Source organism: Rhinolophus sinicus, chromosome 17 (assembly GCF_057876585.1).
Source record: "Rhinolophus sinicus isolate RSI-liver-muscle chromosome 17, RSI-T2T, whole genome shotgun sequence".
NCBI lineage: Eukaryota > Metazoa > Chordata > Mammalia > Chiroptera > Rhinolophidae > Rhinolophus > Rhinolophus sinicus.
The window spans coordinates 131,990,919-132,008,964 of NC_142517.1; the positions used below are offsets into that span (position 1 = coordinate 131,990,919).

At 38.0% G+C, this 18,046-nt stretch overlaps 1 protein-coding gene across 3 annotated transcripts in view; it reads left to right on the forward strand.

Moving 5' to 3' along the window:
* THSD7B (thrombospondin type 1 domain containing 7B) overlaps nt 1–18,046 on the forward strand; it is an 800,685-nt gene that overhangs the window by 302,080 nt on the left and 480,559 nt on the right. For all 3 annotated transcript variants that reach the window (XM_074335740.2, XM_019752567.3, XM_088793974.1), the window contains exon 5: nt 5,546–5,715. In XM_074335740.2, the coding sequence (XP_074191841.2) occupies nt 5,546–5,715 (170 nt within the window). The remainder of the gene's footprint in view (nt 1–5,545; nt 5,716–18,046) is intronic.

Here is an 18,046-nt window from a genome sequence, read left to right on the forward strand (position 1 = left end):
CCTCATATGTGTCTTGATAGGAATATCTACATCTACTGTTAGAAGATTCCTTTCTTTGACTTAATCTTGGTTTCTTCTTTTAAGTTGCATATATCGCCTGAGGATGAGAACATGTTAAATATGAAGTTTTATTGACCGTTTCTTAAGAGTATACTGAAGCTATGGGGGACATCTAAAGAAACTGGGTGATGAGTTTTAGGCCTGGGAGAAAGATTCAGTAAGCAGAGTCTAGGAGGTAATTGAAGAACTGAATTTCACAGTTCTAATACATGGTTGTCCCAATGTTTGCGTTCTTGTCCCCTATCCTGGGCTGTCTCACTTAAGAATTCTGTGCCGAGAAATTGTGCTGCTAATACTCAGGGCAAAAACAATTTGGAAGCGTCTTTCATGCCTCTCTTTCTCTTGCTTCCACAGCGAACCTATTACAAGGTTGTCTCCACCTTCACAGTATATTCAGAATCTATTCACTTCTCACCACATTGACTCTGACTGCCTCCACTGGAGCCACCATCATTTCTCCTGGACTGTCAAAGACTTCCAAACTTGTCTCCTTCCTTCCACCATCCCATAGTCTATTTACTCAGCAGTGAGGGTGGTCCTTTAAAACTGAAATCACATCGTCATATACAGTTCTCCTCAAAACTCCAAACATTTCTTAGTACATTTGAATAACACAGTTCTCACTCGTGCCTACAAGGCCCTCTGTAGCCTGGCCCTTGGCTCACCTTCATTTCCTATAATGCTCCTCTCGATATGCTTTGACCTGGCTTTCTCAATCACACTTGCTTCTGTGCGCTCTTAGAAGGTACCATCCCTGGGACCTTTGAACATGCTCTTCTCTCTGCCTAGAACACTCCTTGCCCACTTATTCTTATACTCACTCCCTCATTTTATTCAGGAGTCTGAGGACTTACCTGGTCATGGCACTGAAATAGCTCTCTTTGTCTTTTTTCACTGTGTTATCTGATGCTGTGTTATGTATTGACTTATTTCTGTCTGCGCCAGTAGAAGGTAACCTTCCCAAGGTCAGGGACTTTTTCTTGCTCACTGGTATGCATTTCTATTGTCTGAAACTGTGCATGGTTATAGTTAGAGCACACAAATTATTTATTGAAAGAAAGGATGAATGAACACATGATTGAGTAAGTGATTCCCTTATTATTTGGGCAGGCCTATTTCTTTTTCTAGGGAGTCCTGTTTGCCACTCCTTCCTGCCTTCAGTCTCTCACACATGCCTTTATGTTAACTAAATGTCCTTGTACAAATTGTTTTTCCCCCATGCATTCAGTATTTGAGTTATGAGCATTCCCCTTTTTGGAGATTTGGGGTTCCACAGTGGCTGACAGTGTGCTCTCTCATTAATAGGGGGACATTGGAATTGTTTTCATGAATTCATGTGAATGGATGATGGATGGCAGGTTTAACAAAGATGCAGAATCACCGGGGAGAAATGTAGGGAATTTGATTCAAAAATGCTTTGAATAAGGCATTTTTCTTCAAAATCTTGTCTGCTTTAAATTTTAGTGGGAATTTCAGTTTTTACAATTAGAGATTCTTTTATTTGGCTTATATTTTGTTTTTCTTATTAACCTACAACTATATCCTAAAAGTGCTAAAATTTGACGCTATGTGACCACAGTGCTCTAATTATAAAATGATTGGCTATAAAATATTATCGAACTATAATTGTGTTTGAGACTGGAAGAAAAATATTATGGCAGTGTGAAATATTGTTGGTCAGTTTTGTCGCTGACGCTATCTTTGTAACCAGCAGAGGATTTTTTCCCTTTGGTCTGGAACACACATCCTCAGACCAAAACCAACCTTTGCTTGTCCTCTTAGTGACTAGGCTGGTATGTGCCTATTGACTATTGAACTTGCTTTCTATATCCTCTGCTCAAGTTTCATTGGTTTGCCATTCACTGTTTCAATCTACCCGAATATCATTTCATTAAGTAGATGCGTTTTTGAATCAGACAAACCTGACTTTGAAACCTGCTCTTCCACTTAATAATGTGAGAATTGGTTATTGTTTATGCCTATTCTCCCATTTATAAAAGGGGAAATAACATTTTTGTTAGATTTGTTGGGAGGATTAAATGAAGTAGTGTAGAGTAAGCATGCAGAAAGTATTGGTTGTTATTATTACTTGGGGGATAGGTCATGATATCCTAGTAGCCCAGATAAATTAATGCCTTATCTATCTTGTTCAGCTGGACCCTTTGACAAAAGCAAATGGATCCTACATGGTCATATTGGTAAGGGGCTCTGAGGATTGGCTAATTTCTTTCAGTCCATGGCCGTCTACTGTATTTGAGGCATTTCCACAATTGATTTTGATGTGCTGTTCACTTACTGGGGCGGGGGGTGGGAGGGTAGGACTCTGGCCTTTGACAATCCCCATATTTTCCTCCTAAGCATAAAGACAAAATGAGGTTGTGTTGAAAGGCATCTGAGTTGGGAAAGAGAGGGTGGAAAGGCCTCGTCTTTGACAGGGACTTAGCCATTAAAGCAAATGTCTCAGGCAGTGAGAAAGCCAAGTTGTTCAGAGGCTGGAGGGCTGTCACTGTAACAACTTCTAAAGGAGAAAGCCGGCAACGTTTAACTGAGCGAACTCCTTTGATTTCTTATTCTGTCAGATCCTAGAGACACTCTCCCAGGTTGGTGGGGTTCAGGATGATCAGTTTTCACAGCTGCTGGGTGATTTGTGACTAAACATAGCGCTTTTGAAAAAAATAAAAATAAAGGGGTGAGGAAAGACTGTGAAAAGACCCTCATTTTAAAAAGGAATACAGAAGTCCTCTACTGGTGTGCTTCTTCCTCTGCCACTTGCTGGGTTGGTATTTTTCTCTGAGGTGGTAAATAATACTGATAATGACAAATGTCTTATATTTCTTTACAGAATTTGTTGTTTGCCAGTGAATGGAGTTTGTGCATCTTTGGTGAATGGGCTACCAACAGGGTTTTTGTTAACTTGTATAAAGCCGTAGTCATTAAACTTTCCTTTTCATTTTTCTGCTTAATGACTTCCCCGATTTTTCCACTGATAATTCTTATAAGGTCATGACAAATTAATTGAAAATGCAATTCATACACCATGGACCATTCCTTTCAAACAAGCAAACAAATTACTGTCCCTGGCTATCATTCTAAACTTTGTTTCTTTCATGCTTTTCGCTGATCTTTGGTTGCTGGAGGTTATACAGTGGCATTCCTCAATCTCTAAAATTAGGACTTTTGATAAAATCAGTGAAATCCTCATAAATAAAATGTGAATTGTGTATATATGTGTGTGTGTGTTTCCCGTGGTGGCAGGAGGGCCAAGACACGTGTAGAAGGACATGAGAAGAAAGGGAATTAATATTTATTGAATATTTATTATATGCCAGGTTCAACGTTTATATTATTTTTGGCATTTTACAGATGAGAAAACAAAACTGGGCCAAAGTCACATGACTAGTTAGTGTCAAGGCCCAGTTTGGTTTAAGCCTAAAGCCTGTTTATCATCTGCACCACGCTACCCGCTTTTTGCTTATCTGACTTGCTATGTCATAGGAGTCTTGGAGTCAGCTACTTATCTCACCTCCTCCTTAATAACCAGAGAGCTCTTCTGTGAGGGAAACTTAGTAGGAAGAAGGTTTAAAATGAGAACTTGGTAACCATCCACCCCAACACACCCCTACATCATCGTGTCTTGCCCTGGAATACAGAGCCACCTGTGCTTTGAATCTCAGAGGCATGAGGAACAAGCCTGGTGCCTGAGTGACCATAGAGAATAGGGTGACAGGGTGACAACGCTGTCTGAGTGAGGAGAAAGGGCTGAGGAACTGCCCCCCACCCCCACTCAGAGAAGGTCTACCTCTGGGAAGAACTGAGCTTTCTCAGTGTCTGCTGCCCAGGAAGTAGAAACGTATTGTTGTCTATATTCACCTGGCATAAGCAGGACTTGAACTCTTCACTCCAAACTCTTGCCCAGCTTACTCATTTTCAAGCCTTGGAAAACCATATGGAAGTGACTTAGTGACGCAGAGGGAGAATAATTGTGTTACAACAAAACGCACAGGATTGTCCAGATCCTTTGTCTACAGTGTGCTTTTCACAAGGCTGATTGTGACTGATTCTCAGCTTTCAAGCCTTTTAGAATGATGTCATTTATTGTGAGGGGTTTGATCACTATTAGGTTTCTTAGAGATTTACCTCCCGATTTTGACGTACGTTACTTGATTTCAATTTTATCTATAAGGTCAGAGTCTTGAAGACACAAGCTTATTTTCATTGTTCTTTTCTTTTAAACAGTCACAAAGTTGAGAATTTTTCCCTAAAATCTGAACTGGGACAGCAGACAGGAGAATGTTCTTAGGTTTGTTTATTGTTCCAGAAGTTAATGAATCTGTTGGTATTTATGTGAATACTGTAGGGTTATACCGTGTTTCCCCCAAAATAAGACCTAGCCGGACAATCAGCTCTAATGCATCTTTTGGAGCAAAAATAATATAAGACCTGGTCTTATTTTACTATAATATAAGACTGAGTCAATATAATATAATATAATATAATATAATATAATATAATATAATATAATATAATATAATATAATATAATATAATATAATAGTGGGTCTTGTATTAATTTTTGCTCCAAAAGACACATTAGAGCTGACTGTCCAGGTAGGTCTTATTTTCCGGGAAACACGGTATTAATGCTGTGGGTTGTAAGAATGCTGTAATAACCCAGACAATTAAATTCTGTCTGAAATGATTCTCCAGGTAAGAGTATAGTGCTGCTATAGTTGTTTTGTTTTCTGCAAGTTGTATGCAAACTACATTGTGTTTTCACTTCTTATGTGTGTGTGTGTGTGTATGTGTGTGTTTGCCTATTAGTATGTGTCTTAACCAGTTATAAACCAGGAGGACACATTCCTAAATCCGTTTAAAAAACAGCATGTCTGCTGATGTAAAAAAGTGCTCATCAATTAAATATAGTGGCACTTTATTAACTCATTTTTAATATGTATACCTTCATCCCAGTGGGGTCAAACAGGTAGAAATACTTTGCTAAGTCAGGAAGGTTTAAAAGTTGGAGGTCATCTCAGTCCACTTAATATATTCCAACTTCACACATGCAAATAGTATCCTAATAACTAAAAAAGAAAGGCCACATTTCACACAAAGTCATCTAGAAGTTTGTGAAATGAAACTCCATGACAAGTTCAGCTGCTATGAATTAGGCTTATTTTGTTTCAACTCCTTCCTTTTATTCTTTATTCTCTTACAGCTTCAAAGCTGAGACAAATCCACTGTTTATCCATATTTACTTCCCTTCACTCCTCTTATCCTGTGTTATTATCATGTTAGGCTGCTGTGATTTTTCTCTAGGACACAAAAGGGATTTAGTAGTCAAAGCCAGTAGATTTCTTTATCCATAGGCAAAGATTTAGCCTTAGAAAGAGTGATTATTATGCATGCTTGTTGTCATGACCTAGGTTTTCTTTACAATTTTATATTTTTCCTTACTTCTTTTTTTTTAAATAAATCAAACCAAACAGGTATTCCTGGAGAACCTCTGAATGGAAAGAATGCCAAGTCTCTCTCCTCCTGGAGCAGCAAGACCCCCACTGGTATGTGACAGGACCCGTTTGTGGAGGTGGGATCCAGACCCGCGAGGTGTACTGCGCCCAGAGCCCACAAGTGTCCACTGCACAGAGAGCCAAGGAAGGTAGGCAGTTTGTTCCAGAGACAGATGGTGCTATTGATTGGAAGGGAAATCAACTCCAATACCATTTCCTTATATTCTTTTGGATACAGTGGCCCCTCAGCATTCACAGATTTAATGTGTGTGCTGTTGACTATTTGCAAACCGCCCCTAAATTCTGCTACTTGCAGTAATTGGGAGTAATTAATGACAGGAATAATAATAAAAACATCAGCCTCAAAGAATCATTGTGAAAATAAAATGAGAGAATACACCTAAGATCTGTAGCACAAATGAATGCTACACTCTGAGGAGCTGGCGTGAGTCGGTTCGTTACTAATGCTAGTAATGGATGAGTAGCGTTATTATTCTTTTTTCCAAGAGTGGTTTTTTTGGGTGAATTTGTGAATGTGGGAATTTCTACAGATATATCATTTTCAAATGTCAAAGTCAATGCCCAATTATTGCCAAAGTTGACAATTTTAAATTGGAAGAGAAACAGTTTCCTCCATGGTTGGCTTCCTATTGGCCAGGTACAACCTCAACACTCGTCCATTTGTTTCCGAGTTTGGGACAGTGATAACATATAGAGACTGAAAAACTGACCCAGATTTATTTAATTTCAATGAAAAGCCAGGAGTGGACAATAATGCTTCTACTGTAGATGAAGGTGTGACCTGTTCCAGCCACATTGGAGAACAGAGCAGTGTCCCTTGGGTGTGCACATAAATTCTCTCCTGTGGAATTTGGTTAGGGAAGCAAGATGTGAATTTGCCTGCTATGGAAATGCATCCTTATTTGCTGTACAGTTTGTCATACCAGGGGCCTTTTTTAAACATGGCCTCTCATTGTTCCAGAGGCATCTATGATCACAGCCTTGACGATGCACCTATGACTCATAGAGGAATAATATTCATCTGCTTCAACAATTGAAGTTACAATGCCACATTTACAGGGCTAACATTATTTTTTACATGATAGTTACATTTTCTTCCTTCTCTAACGTCACTTTTGTCAAGTGAAAATTTATACACTTTCTGTTCCAGAACAGACCATGACTATGCTTACTGACTCCTCTGAATGTGGAAGAACAGAATTTAGATAAAACATTCCAGCTTATTCTTTCAGGCCTTGGAAATCTTCTGTTCCACCTTGTCCTTCTCCCTCTTTACTCTTTCTGCAGTTCTAGGCTCTTCAGGGATGGGCACAAATACCATGTTTCCCCAAAAATAAGACCTAACTGGAAAATAAGCCCTAGAATGATTTTTCAGGAGGATGTTCCCTGAACATAAGCCCTAATGTGTCTTTTGGAGCAAAACTTAGTGTAAGATGGTCTTATTTTGGGGGAAATACGGTAAGAATTTATGACCTACCTATTTTCATCTTCAACTTTCAATATTTTCTTGACATTTTTATCTCCCTAAAGTTTCTTTAGTAAAAATAGCTTTACTTATCAATCACCTATTTTTAAAGTTTCTTCTGCCTTAATCTTCCCAGCTTTCTTAATGGAAACTCATTGGACAGGAAGATTGTCATTGGGAACAAAGTGGAAGAATGGTGTTCAGAGTTGGCAATCTCACGTTAGTTGGGGGTTAAATAGTGGAGGTATGTTAAATGCAGATTTAGCAGCCTCTTAAGCCCTGGTACAATCTGCTTCAAGCATCTGAAGAAGAGGAAAAAACCTTAGGCCAAGTTATACTTCCATATGCTTCCAGATTAATACCTGGATTCACATAGAAACACAAAGTACTTAGAAAACTCTAAGCTCAGTAGCCCAGTTCTCAGGGGGAGTTTAGCTGTGGGGACATGATATAAACACATTGATTTATACCACAGACTTGTACTCTTGTACAAAGTTGAATAAAGTGAGTCAAACTATTGCTGCATTAGAAAATATAGCACAGTCACAATTGCATTAAAGGCATGTTAGAACTTACAGCATAACCTTTGTAGTCGTTAACAAAGGCTTCATTTTGCTCTTATGTGGAAGTGAACCAGAAAGATTAGTCAGCCATTACTTTCCTTTGTCATAACTGCTTTCCTTTCCTACTGTTATCATTTATAGATATACCTTTGACAAATCTGGCAACATGAAAAGTTCTTCTTGGCTCAAACTAAACACAAGAGAATAATTGAATTGCCATTTTAAGGGACCAATGTGTGTGTGTTTGCCCAATTAAAGTGGCAGAATTTAAATATTTCTAACAATTTCTGCTAATGCAGGAAAAAAGGCCCAAATTGGTGACATTTTTGCATTTCAGTTTTTGTGAACATCTTTTTTTTTTTTTTTTTTTTAATGTTAGGTATTGGAGGGAGAAGGAATTTTAATAGCTTTGATTTTGGAAAATTTTCTTAGTCACAATTTCTCCGTAGACTTCAGAATACTCTTTTTACTCTCTGAAGAGGAATTACTTGATTGTTTTACAGAATCCTAGTATTCATTGTGAGTGAACTGTACTGCATTCTAAGAATGTGATTTTAGAGGAATCCACGATCCTCAGGTGGGGAGGGAAACAAGATTAATTTCTATGGATCTTTCATGCAATAAAATTCCTCGATGCCAGAGTGGAGTGTGTGTGTGTGGGGAAAGGGGGAGGGGAGGGGTTTGAATGCTAATTCTCTCCCAAGGGTTCCAAGTCTCTTGTTGAGTCTGGATGCTGAGGCTGAATTCTGATTGCAGTGCAGTACTATCGGCAACTTATTCTTGGTGATGTCCCATTCCACCTCAATTCACAGTGCTTGTAGGAATAATACAACAATTGTGGCCTATTTGCCTGGTTCTGTTGTTCAGTGTTCATGTGATGTTTTAGATGCAGTCAGAACATTGCTACAACAACGAATATGAGAAGTATTACCAGTAATAGCAGCTAGGCCTATAGAACTGGAGATAAATACGTAGAGGGGTATTTATGATGTTGTTTACCACTTATTGTGTGGAGAGAATTGTGTTTCTCTTTTATAATTCAGAAGTACCAACAAGAGTGATGCTTCCCTGCAACTCTAAAAGCCTGGATTTGGTGAGACCATTTTCTTCTTGCCATTTGCTCAAATAAAATTAAAGCTACTAAGCCTCTATTCAAGGGTGATTTCTCAGAAGGTAAAACATGGAAACAAGGAACACACCTTCAAAATCTAATGAAGACTGGGACAAATTTATTCTATTCATGACAATGTGGCCTAGATAAAGGGGAATCAACAAATATGAAGTTAAACAAGCATAGAGATAGAATGTATCCATGAGGTGAATCAAAAATAAAACCAAAAACCCCGCAAAAACTGAATAAAATTTGGGAGAAGGTGTTAGTGTGGTTGTAGTTAAGCAGAACACTGCCTGGTTGTTTTTTTGTTTTCATATTTCAGACGAATTATTTGGCATCAAATGGAAACAGCTATTTCAGAATGGAACACAGTTTAGCTTTGAATTGTTGAATACATTAGTTGACCCCTCCAGTCCAGTAAGACTGAAAAGTTCTTAGAAGTCCTAAGCCTTTATCATGCTGGGCCGAGAGTTCACATTAAAGGAGCACATAAAGATAGGGGAATCTGTCCTGGAATGCTGAGTAGTATGTGAAGACTTCATATATTTTGAGTCTAACTAATGTAATGAAGACTTAATATGTTTGGGTTCTGGGTTTTAATTCTGGCCTGTATGGAACTTTGTTAAGCGACATAAATGTCGTCCCAGTCTTCTTTAGTTGATTAAATTGGTTTTAAATATATTGATTAAGGGAGTAAAAGTGGATGACAATCACATTTTTTTTTCAAAAGTAATTTATTATGTACCAGCTATGCTTTAGGCTATGTCCTAGATACTAGTATTATAAACGTGACCTTCATTAATTTACAGTCTTTTACTTGGAAAAATTAAACTAACAATTATGCTATAGTATCTTAAGTAATGATACATATATATATATATATATATATATATATATATATATATATATAAAGGCATTGTTAAATAGTTAAATATATATATATATATATATATATATATATATGGACATTATTAAGATTATGAAGGCATTAATCTTCATAAAGATGGTACTGCTGAAAGAGAGTTTAAAAGATCAACAGGAAAAATATGCTAAATGGGGCAGGGAGGACATATGGCAAATAATGGAGATGAGCATATTTCTTGGTGGCATGTGAACTGGTGTGAGGAGAACAGGGAATAAGGAAGTTACAATGTCACTGGAAAACCAGGCTTTTTGTGCTATTCTGGAGTTAAGACTATATTCGAGAATATCGGTACCTATCGCTGCCTTTTTTTTTGCACTGTAGGCTTTTAAGCATAGAAGAAATCTCATATTTTTAGCTGCATATAAGAGTGGAAAATTGTCAGTATGCTAAGAAAATTCTCATGAGTGGTCATGTCCTATTTGCAAACTTATTTGATTAGCCAAGAAGTTTTTGAGATATGAAATAAAGTAATTTACATTAGGACTAGATGAACAGATTTCTTAAGGGGTAATTGAATGAGATATTCCACCATTACTTGAGGGCCTAGACATGTCCTTTACCTGTCTTTAGAAATTGGTTTTAAAGTCAGTAAACTCATTTGAGTGTGAGAAGAAAGTGTCCGGAAAATAATGCACTTAGAACTTCCCTCATTGTTAACTCTTAGAGGAGAAATGAAACTGTTTAAATGAGGTTACAGCATTTCTCTTACTTTATGCTAACAGAGAAGCAGAGATAGCAGGATGAAATAATATTTGATAACTAACAGCAGAATATTTGAGACGTAAGGATATTGGCCTGTAATCTTTCTACCTTGGAAACATTCTCTCTCTCTCTCTCTCTCTCTCTCTCTCTCTCTCTCTCTATATATATATATATATATATATATATATATATATATATATATATATATATATATATATATGTTCATATTCATGTAGTTCAAATATTGTATCCAAAAATTCAAAAGTGTGAAAGCTGAGAAAAATTTAGAAAATAATATTAAATATTTAGAGGCAATTAGGTCACCAGGAGTCTAAATTGAGATTGGTTTCTACTGGTTCTGTTTCATTGCATTTGTATCTCAGTTTAGTGATTTTTTAAAATCAAGTGTAACAAACTTATCTTACTGTGATATAGCAAATGTTTATTGAATTACTATGCTTAGCAAAAATATTGAAGAATTCCTACTTTAAGCATTCATTAAATTATCAGGCTGTTCTTGACATTAACATTTTCTTAATTTATCTAGCTCAAGGTGTAACACACATGATTGAAATGAGAGCCAGAGAGAGCTGCCCTAGAAAGAATTATACAGGCAGGATATTTGAGAGAAAGTCTACCATTGAATAAAGGTTACTCCTGGAGAAAAACAATGGCTTGTGCAAAAATAGGTCTTTTTGGTAAGTCCTCTTTAATTTGATCTCCTAAAGAGGAAAAATACATATTCTTCTTTGTGCCATATATTACATATTTATTCAAAGTTAACACAACTAAATTAATACTATTGTATGCTACTGAAACCTCAGCCTATGACATCATGGAGGAGCAAGACTATCAAGGAATAAGAACTGGACATATTTGGATTTTTCCAATGATTTTCCAGTAATATTTGAACTTTTCTAATCCTATTGCACTAAATCCATACCTCTGAAACAATACATCACTTTTTGACTGATTTCAAACCATTAGTATTATTGTCTTTGTCACCCATTAGGTTGTAAAGCTTTCGAAGGACCCCGTGGTTCGGGTCCTTCTTTGTATTTTCAATTACCAGTGTCTGCCATGTAAATGGCAAATTACAAATGCTTATGGAATTCAAAATGGAAAATTCCTTAAGTGAAAGAGTGATATATTGAGTTTGGTCAAACTCCTTTTGCTGTTGGGGTAGCATAGAGAAAAAAATTGTTTTACTGCTGACAAAACCAAAATGAGCTGCTATCTGAATATCAGCATCCCATGCCAAGGCCAGATGGTCTGAGGGCCTGAAATGGAATCAGATAAAATAGAAGATACAAGGATTATGATGTGATGGAAATGGTCCATGGGGAAAAATTGGATAGGAGTGCAAAGGAGGGAAAAACCAAGGGAGCCTCTTGGCTGGGGAGGTCAGCTTGGACTGAAATGGTGGTTTTGCCCAGAGGTCTTGGCCCACGACACTGGGTAGTTGGTTTTTGAATAACTTTCACAATTTCCAGAGTTAAATATATCCCTTTTATTATCCAGAGAAGACAGATTATGGAAACCACAGATGATTTAAAATTATTTACTTCTATTATTGTTACTTCTGATTTATTTAACAATTTAGGAGGGAAGATGAGACAGTAAAACAAATTACTACAGAAATGTGTAAGTTCCTTAAACAAAAATGGGAACTTTTGGGAAGAAAGATTAAACTAGTGGGAGGTGGGGGACATTAGATTGTTTCATGGAGAAAAAAGCTTTTATATGGACTTAAAAGGAAGGGCATAATTTAGACAGGTATTCATGTGAAAGGCACAGAATCCCAGGTGAAGCAAGTGACATGAGTAAAGACACAACAGTGGAAAGTTATAGAACATATTTAGAGTTCAGAAATCAGAAATCATGTTGGACATGAATATGGCATGGATGAAGGGAAGGGCGATGGGGTCAGGATACAGAGGTAGAATCTTGTGGTCTTAGGCCTGGTGATGGTTGGATCCTGAGACGGCAAGATTTGAACTATTGCTCTCTCCATCCCTGTCCAACTCTCTGAGCTCCAACAATACTGAACATTTTCTTTTGCATGTAGGCCTTTGGAGATAGTCTCTGTCTGACCACTGACCACTATCCTAAGATCTCCATCATTTCTCTCCACCCTAACAAACTTAATCTCTAACACAGACCTATCACCTGGAAAACCCTCCTTCTTAGAAATGATTCCTTCTGGGAACCCAGAAGACAACATAAGGTCTCTGCTCCTCAGCCAGCAAAGCGCTCCATCTCCCTGTATTATGTTGTGTGCAGTGGTAACCAGGCTACTGTGCAAGGCCTGTCAGGGTCAGAACCACATCTGTGCTGTTCACTATTATTTCCCCAGCGATTAGCACAGTATCCATCACATAAAAGATGTATTGACTTCAAGGCTTTACCTATTCTCATGTTCCTTTTACCATGTTATTTCTTTCTTATGGTTGATTCTCTGCAAGCATGCAGTTGCCAGTCTACTTTCATACCTGGATAAAGCTCATGGTAGAAACCAGGGCAATGTCCTTTATATTTCATGGTCATTCACCTCTTCGCCCACTTTCACTCTGTCACCAAATTCTGTTAACTCTGGTGCATGGGATATGGATTCTTGAGTGGAAGCTGAGGGGCTGAATGTTACAGCCTGGAAGTGTAGGAGATGTATCTCCTTGAGGAGGGAAACTTCACCAATGGGAAACATGATTTAGGAGGGAGCCAGGCTCTTCCCAGTGCACCTGCATATTTTTCTAGTAGTGTCTCGGCAGTCCTTCCAGAGGTATCTGTTTTCCAAATACAGAGATCTGCTCTATATCTTTGTGGTTCAATGTGAAATGGTCAGTCAGCCCAGTAACACATCACATAGCACTGCATCTTTCCTGTACTCCCACCGTTTCCTCCCTGTCACTACCTCCTGGCCTTCTTCCTCCCAAATAAAGAATTAGCAGCTTAATTCTCATTGTAGGCTCTGCTTTCTAGAGAACTTCAGCTACAACAAAACTCAATGAATACGTGTTGAAAGAGAGAAGGAGAGACACTGCTTTTAAGGATTTATTAAAATAGTCTTCAGGAGACCTGGTATAAGCTTCAGGTGTAGTGGGAGCTGTAAACAATTCCCTTTCCTCCTTTATTTTACTTCTCTTTTTTTCTCCCTCAACCTTATTTTTTCCTCCTCTTCTTTTCTATATATCTTCTTCCTTATCATGCAGTTTTTCTGTTTCTTCCCCTTTGGCATCTTTTTCCTTTTTTTACCCTCATCTGGCAGATTTCCCTGCAGGTAGCACATTGCCTGACACAGTAGGTATTTCTTGAACTAATGAATATAAACCTCTACACAGAGTCTTACCACGTAGTTTTAGGCATTTCTTTTCACTTTGGGACTTTTCTCTTGATTTCAACTGCTCATGTACACCTGTACTTCATTAATGAACAGTTACGTTCTCCTTTCCAGGCTAAAAGATTGCATTTGGAAAGACATGCTGAGACTAGTACATTTACAGTCTTTAGTTGGGAGTCTCACTAAACTTCATTTTGTCAGTTGGATTGGATTTTTCTCGAACACCTAGCCAAGACGTAATGAGGTTCCTCTGGGCAGTGTAATTTCTGAAACAAAGTTAGTCCTTCCAAATCTATTTCTCCAGCCTTGTTGAATATGTGAATGCCCTGGCAAAGTAGGTTGTAGAAGAAACATCTAGTTATTGTTGAAACCTTCCCGCATGCAAGTTTCATAACTTTCTCACCAACTATTCTACTATGTAGCATTTTTTCATGCTCTCGTTTGAACTTCTCATCAGTTCTGTCCTCAAGAGAGAAGACTCAGTAAGATCTCTGTTTACTTAAGAATGGTTCAGTAACTATGACTTCTGGCCATTTTCTCAAGCATTTTGGGGAAGAAAATCAGTTCCCATGCCAAGAGTAAACCTTGAAAACCAGCTGAACTGTGATGCTACTTCTAATTGTTTTAAGATCGGTGTGTCTCCATGGAAAATGTAACCCTGTAGTTCATTTTATTCTTTTAAGATCTATTTTTCTAAGACTTTAATTGTGTTGCTGACTCTCGATGAAATTTATCCAAGTCATCCCAATTCTTTCTAGTCTTGGAACTGAGAATTGTACACAGCTATTTCTATTTGAACAATCTGTAGCATTTTTAATTCAGTGTTTCCTATGTTGGGCTCCATATTATTCTGTCCAACCCCATATCAGATTCTTTTCCAGAATTCAGGAAGTTGTCTCTCTTCTAGCCCATTGCTCATGCTAGAAACCTGGGCAATGTCCTTGACATTCCACTGTCATTCACCTCTGTGCTCACATTCAGTCTGTCATCAAATTCTATAATTCCACCTCCAAATATAGATTTTATTTATACTTAATTAATCAATTAATTAATTAATTTTCATCCAGCTCCCTTTCTGACAGAATTTCTGACATGAACTGCTACAGTAGATTCCTGACTGATTTCCCTCTTTCTACGCTTACCCCTACATAGAGCACGGCTCAGCATATGGGCTCTACAGACACACTACCTCTGTCCAAACCCTCTGTCACTTACAAGCCGTGTACCCTTGGATAAATTAATGCACTCTTTTACCTTCCATTTCCTCATCTGTAAAATGGAGATGGTACAGAAGTTCTGTGAGGATGAAATGAACACACATACACACACATTTACACACCACTTATAACAGAGCCATATACAAAAAGCACTTAGTACCTATTAGCTATTATTGTTTTTCTTCTCCCCACTCCTGCCAAAGCAACCTTACAAGAAAGCTTACCTGAGTATATCAGTCACCTACAAGATGACTTCAAAGGCTTCCTCTGAATTAAAACCTCTTCGCATCACTCCCAGCGCAGTGTATGATCTGGCCCTTGCCCACCTCTCCAGCCTCACCTTACTCCACTGTCCCTTCCACACGTTTATTCCAGCCACACTGCTTGCCCTTGGGCAAGTCAGTTGACTTTTCTGTGCATGAGTTTCTACCTTGTGGTCAGAAGCTAGCACAGCATCACCCAGGCAGCGAAGAGCATGAGAATCACAGACCCGGAACTTCCATATCTTTATTCCAAACTGACACATTTTCACAGTCCGCTGAGGAGACTAGTCATTGTGTCCCAGCCCCAATGTAAAGGAATGAGGATAAGGTGATAAGAGCCCTTGGAAAATGTGACCCCTGGCTGGGCAGCCGCTTGCTAGCAGTTTAACTATACACTTTGGAAGGGAAGCACACATGTTTGAGGTGCAGCTACCTGGTTCTGCCACAGGCATTAGTTTCATTAATTACACTCCTATATTAATTTCCTATTGCTGCTATAACAATTTACCACAAACTTAATGGCTTAAAACAACACAGATTTATTATCTTTCAGTTCTGGAGGTCAGCAGTCCAAAATGTTTCTCACTGCACTGTCATCAAGGCATTAACAGGGCTGTGTTCCTTCTGGAGACTCTAGGGGAGAACCTTTCCTTGCTTCTCTCTGCTTCGATAGGATGCCTTTGTTTCTTGGCTCATAGCTCCTAACTTTATCTTCAAAGCCAGCAACATAACATCTTCAAATGTCTTTCTGACTATGACTCTTATGCCTCCCGGGTTCACCTATAAGGACCCTAGAGATTCCAGTGGGCCCACCTGGGTGAACCACGATAACCTCCTCATCTCAAGGTCAGTTAATTAGCAGCCTGAGTTCTACACAACAGTGATTCCTCTTTGCCATGTAACCTAACACTCACAGGGAGTAGGGGGTGAGATTTAGAATTGTTTGCGTGGCTGCTATTCTGCCTACCAAAACCCTCTTCTCTTCCTCCTGAGAAATAAATACTTGGGGCTTATTAAATTAAAAAATGGAGTAGTCTGTATGAGTATATGGATTATGAGGTATGATGTAAATGGGTACAGAGATTTAGTTTAATAACTAAGAATTTAGGCTCTGAAGTGGGATTGCCACATGTGAGCACCAGCTCCCTCATGTCCTGGCTGTATGATGTTAGGCAAGTCACACAGCCTCTCTAAGCCTCAAGTTTTCTCATCTGTAAAATGAAGATGACAATCGAATTGTCAGGATTAAATGAGATGATTCATATTTAAATGAGAAAAAACATCACAGCCCAGTGGCTAGGGCCTAGTAATGCTCAATAAGTACAATGTGCTATTTGATTTTAATTTTTAGACATTAAGGCTTTGCTTTTTGGTGCACTCACTCATTTACTGAGGCCCTGATATAGGCTAGACACCACATCAAATACTATCAGAATACAGGAATGAACAAAACAACCTTGAATAGCAGAAGGTCAAAGTTAATTTGGAGAGAGAAACATAAAAACAAATTATGTGGGTACGATATGATGCATATTTTATTCCAGTTGTGGAAAAAGTATTTTTCAAATGCAAGATTAAACAATAAGCCACCTAGAAGAGGAAAGGAGTATGTATTTTATCACTATGTTTTACACCTGAAACTAATATTGTATGTCAACTGTAATTGGAAAATTAAAAAAAAAAAAAAAAATATATATATATATAGACACACATATACATATATATATATATATATATATATATATATATATACATCTCTCTCTCTCTCTCTCTCTCTCTCTCTCTATATATATATATATATATATATATATATATATATATATATATATATAAAACAAATAAAATGCAAATATTTTAGCTTTCTCGTCTATGTACTGAGGAAACTGGAATATTATCTCATGCAAAGTTTCTTTCAGAAATAAGAGTATGTGGTCTGTTCTCTCTGAGAAGGAGTAAATTTACGCACTTTTAACAGTCTGCAGGGCATGACCCCAGCACTGGCCTGGACATGTAACTGTCCTCAGTGTGCTATGGCATGTGTGTGAGGGGTCACTCTTTAAGTTTTTATTAGTTAACCTCTACATGAGATTAGTCAGTCACTGAGAACATGACACCAATATGAATTCTCCAGGAGTGCATTCAAATCAGCTGCTAATAGATTTGGGACTGCACTAGAAATTCTGGAATTGTGTACATCAGCATTCCATTCAAAACATTCCAGTTGATTTTATTGGAACACGCCCACAGACCATGACTTAAGCATTCTATTGCAACAGTTGGACAGATAAATAGTAGTTGATGTGAGAATTTTGGAATGGTATAATAGGACATGTAACAAAAGTGTTGATGTTTTCAAAAATTTTCCCAGGGCTGTTCTTTATGTAATTGACATGACTAGTCATAAAATGACTATCCAGAATTTCTTAGCACATGAACGGAGAGTTGAAAGATGAATAATTCTAAAGGAGTTGTGCAAAGCCATTATAGGAAGAGAAATGTGGAAGCTCAAATGTGAATAACTGACATATACATATATCAAGATGTATAAAGGGTCTCAGATATTATCCTGTTTGTGAGTTAACATGTTAGCCTGTAGCTGTTTCATAGATACTGGCAGGAGACATGAGACCCCTTGGTCAGAGACAAAGGACAGTTTGTTACTCACAGAAATGTCGATAACCAGAGTATTATCATTTGTATTAGTTTTTGTGAGCCGCAGTTCCCACAGTACAACACACAGGGGCCATGCAATGCTGCACACATAAGTTGTGTGCCGAGAGAGACACTGAGCTTTAGAAACCCCAGTCTTTTATAAGGGGACTGAAAGCAAACCTGCACAACCTTTGCCACCGAGGGTGATGTTATCCTTCTTT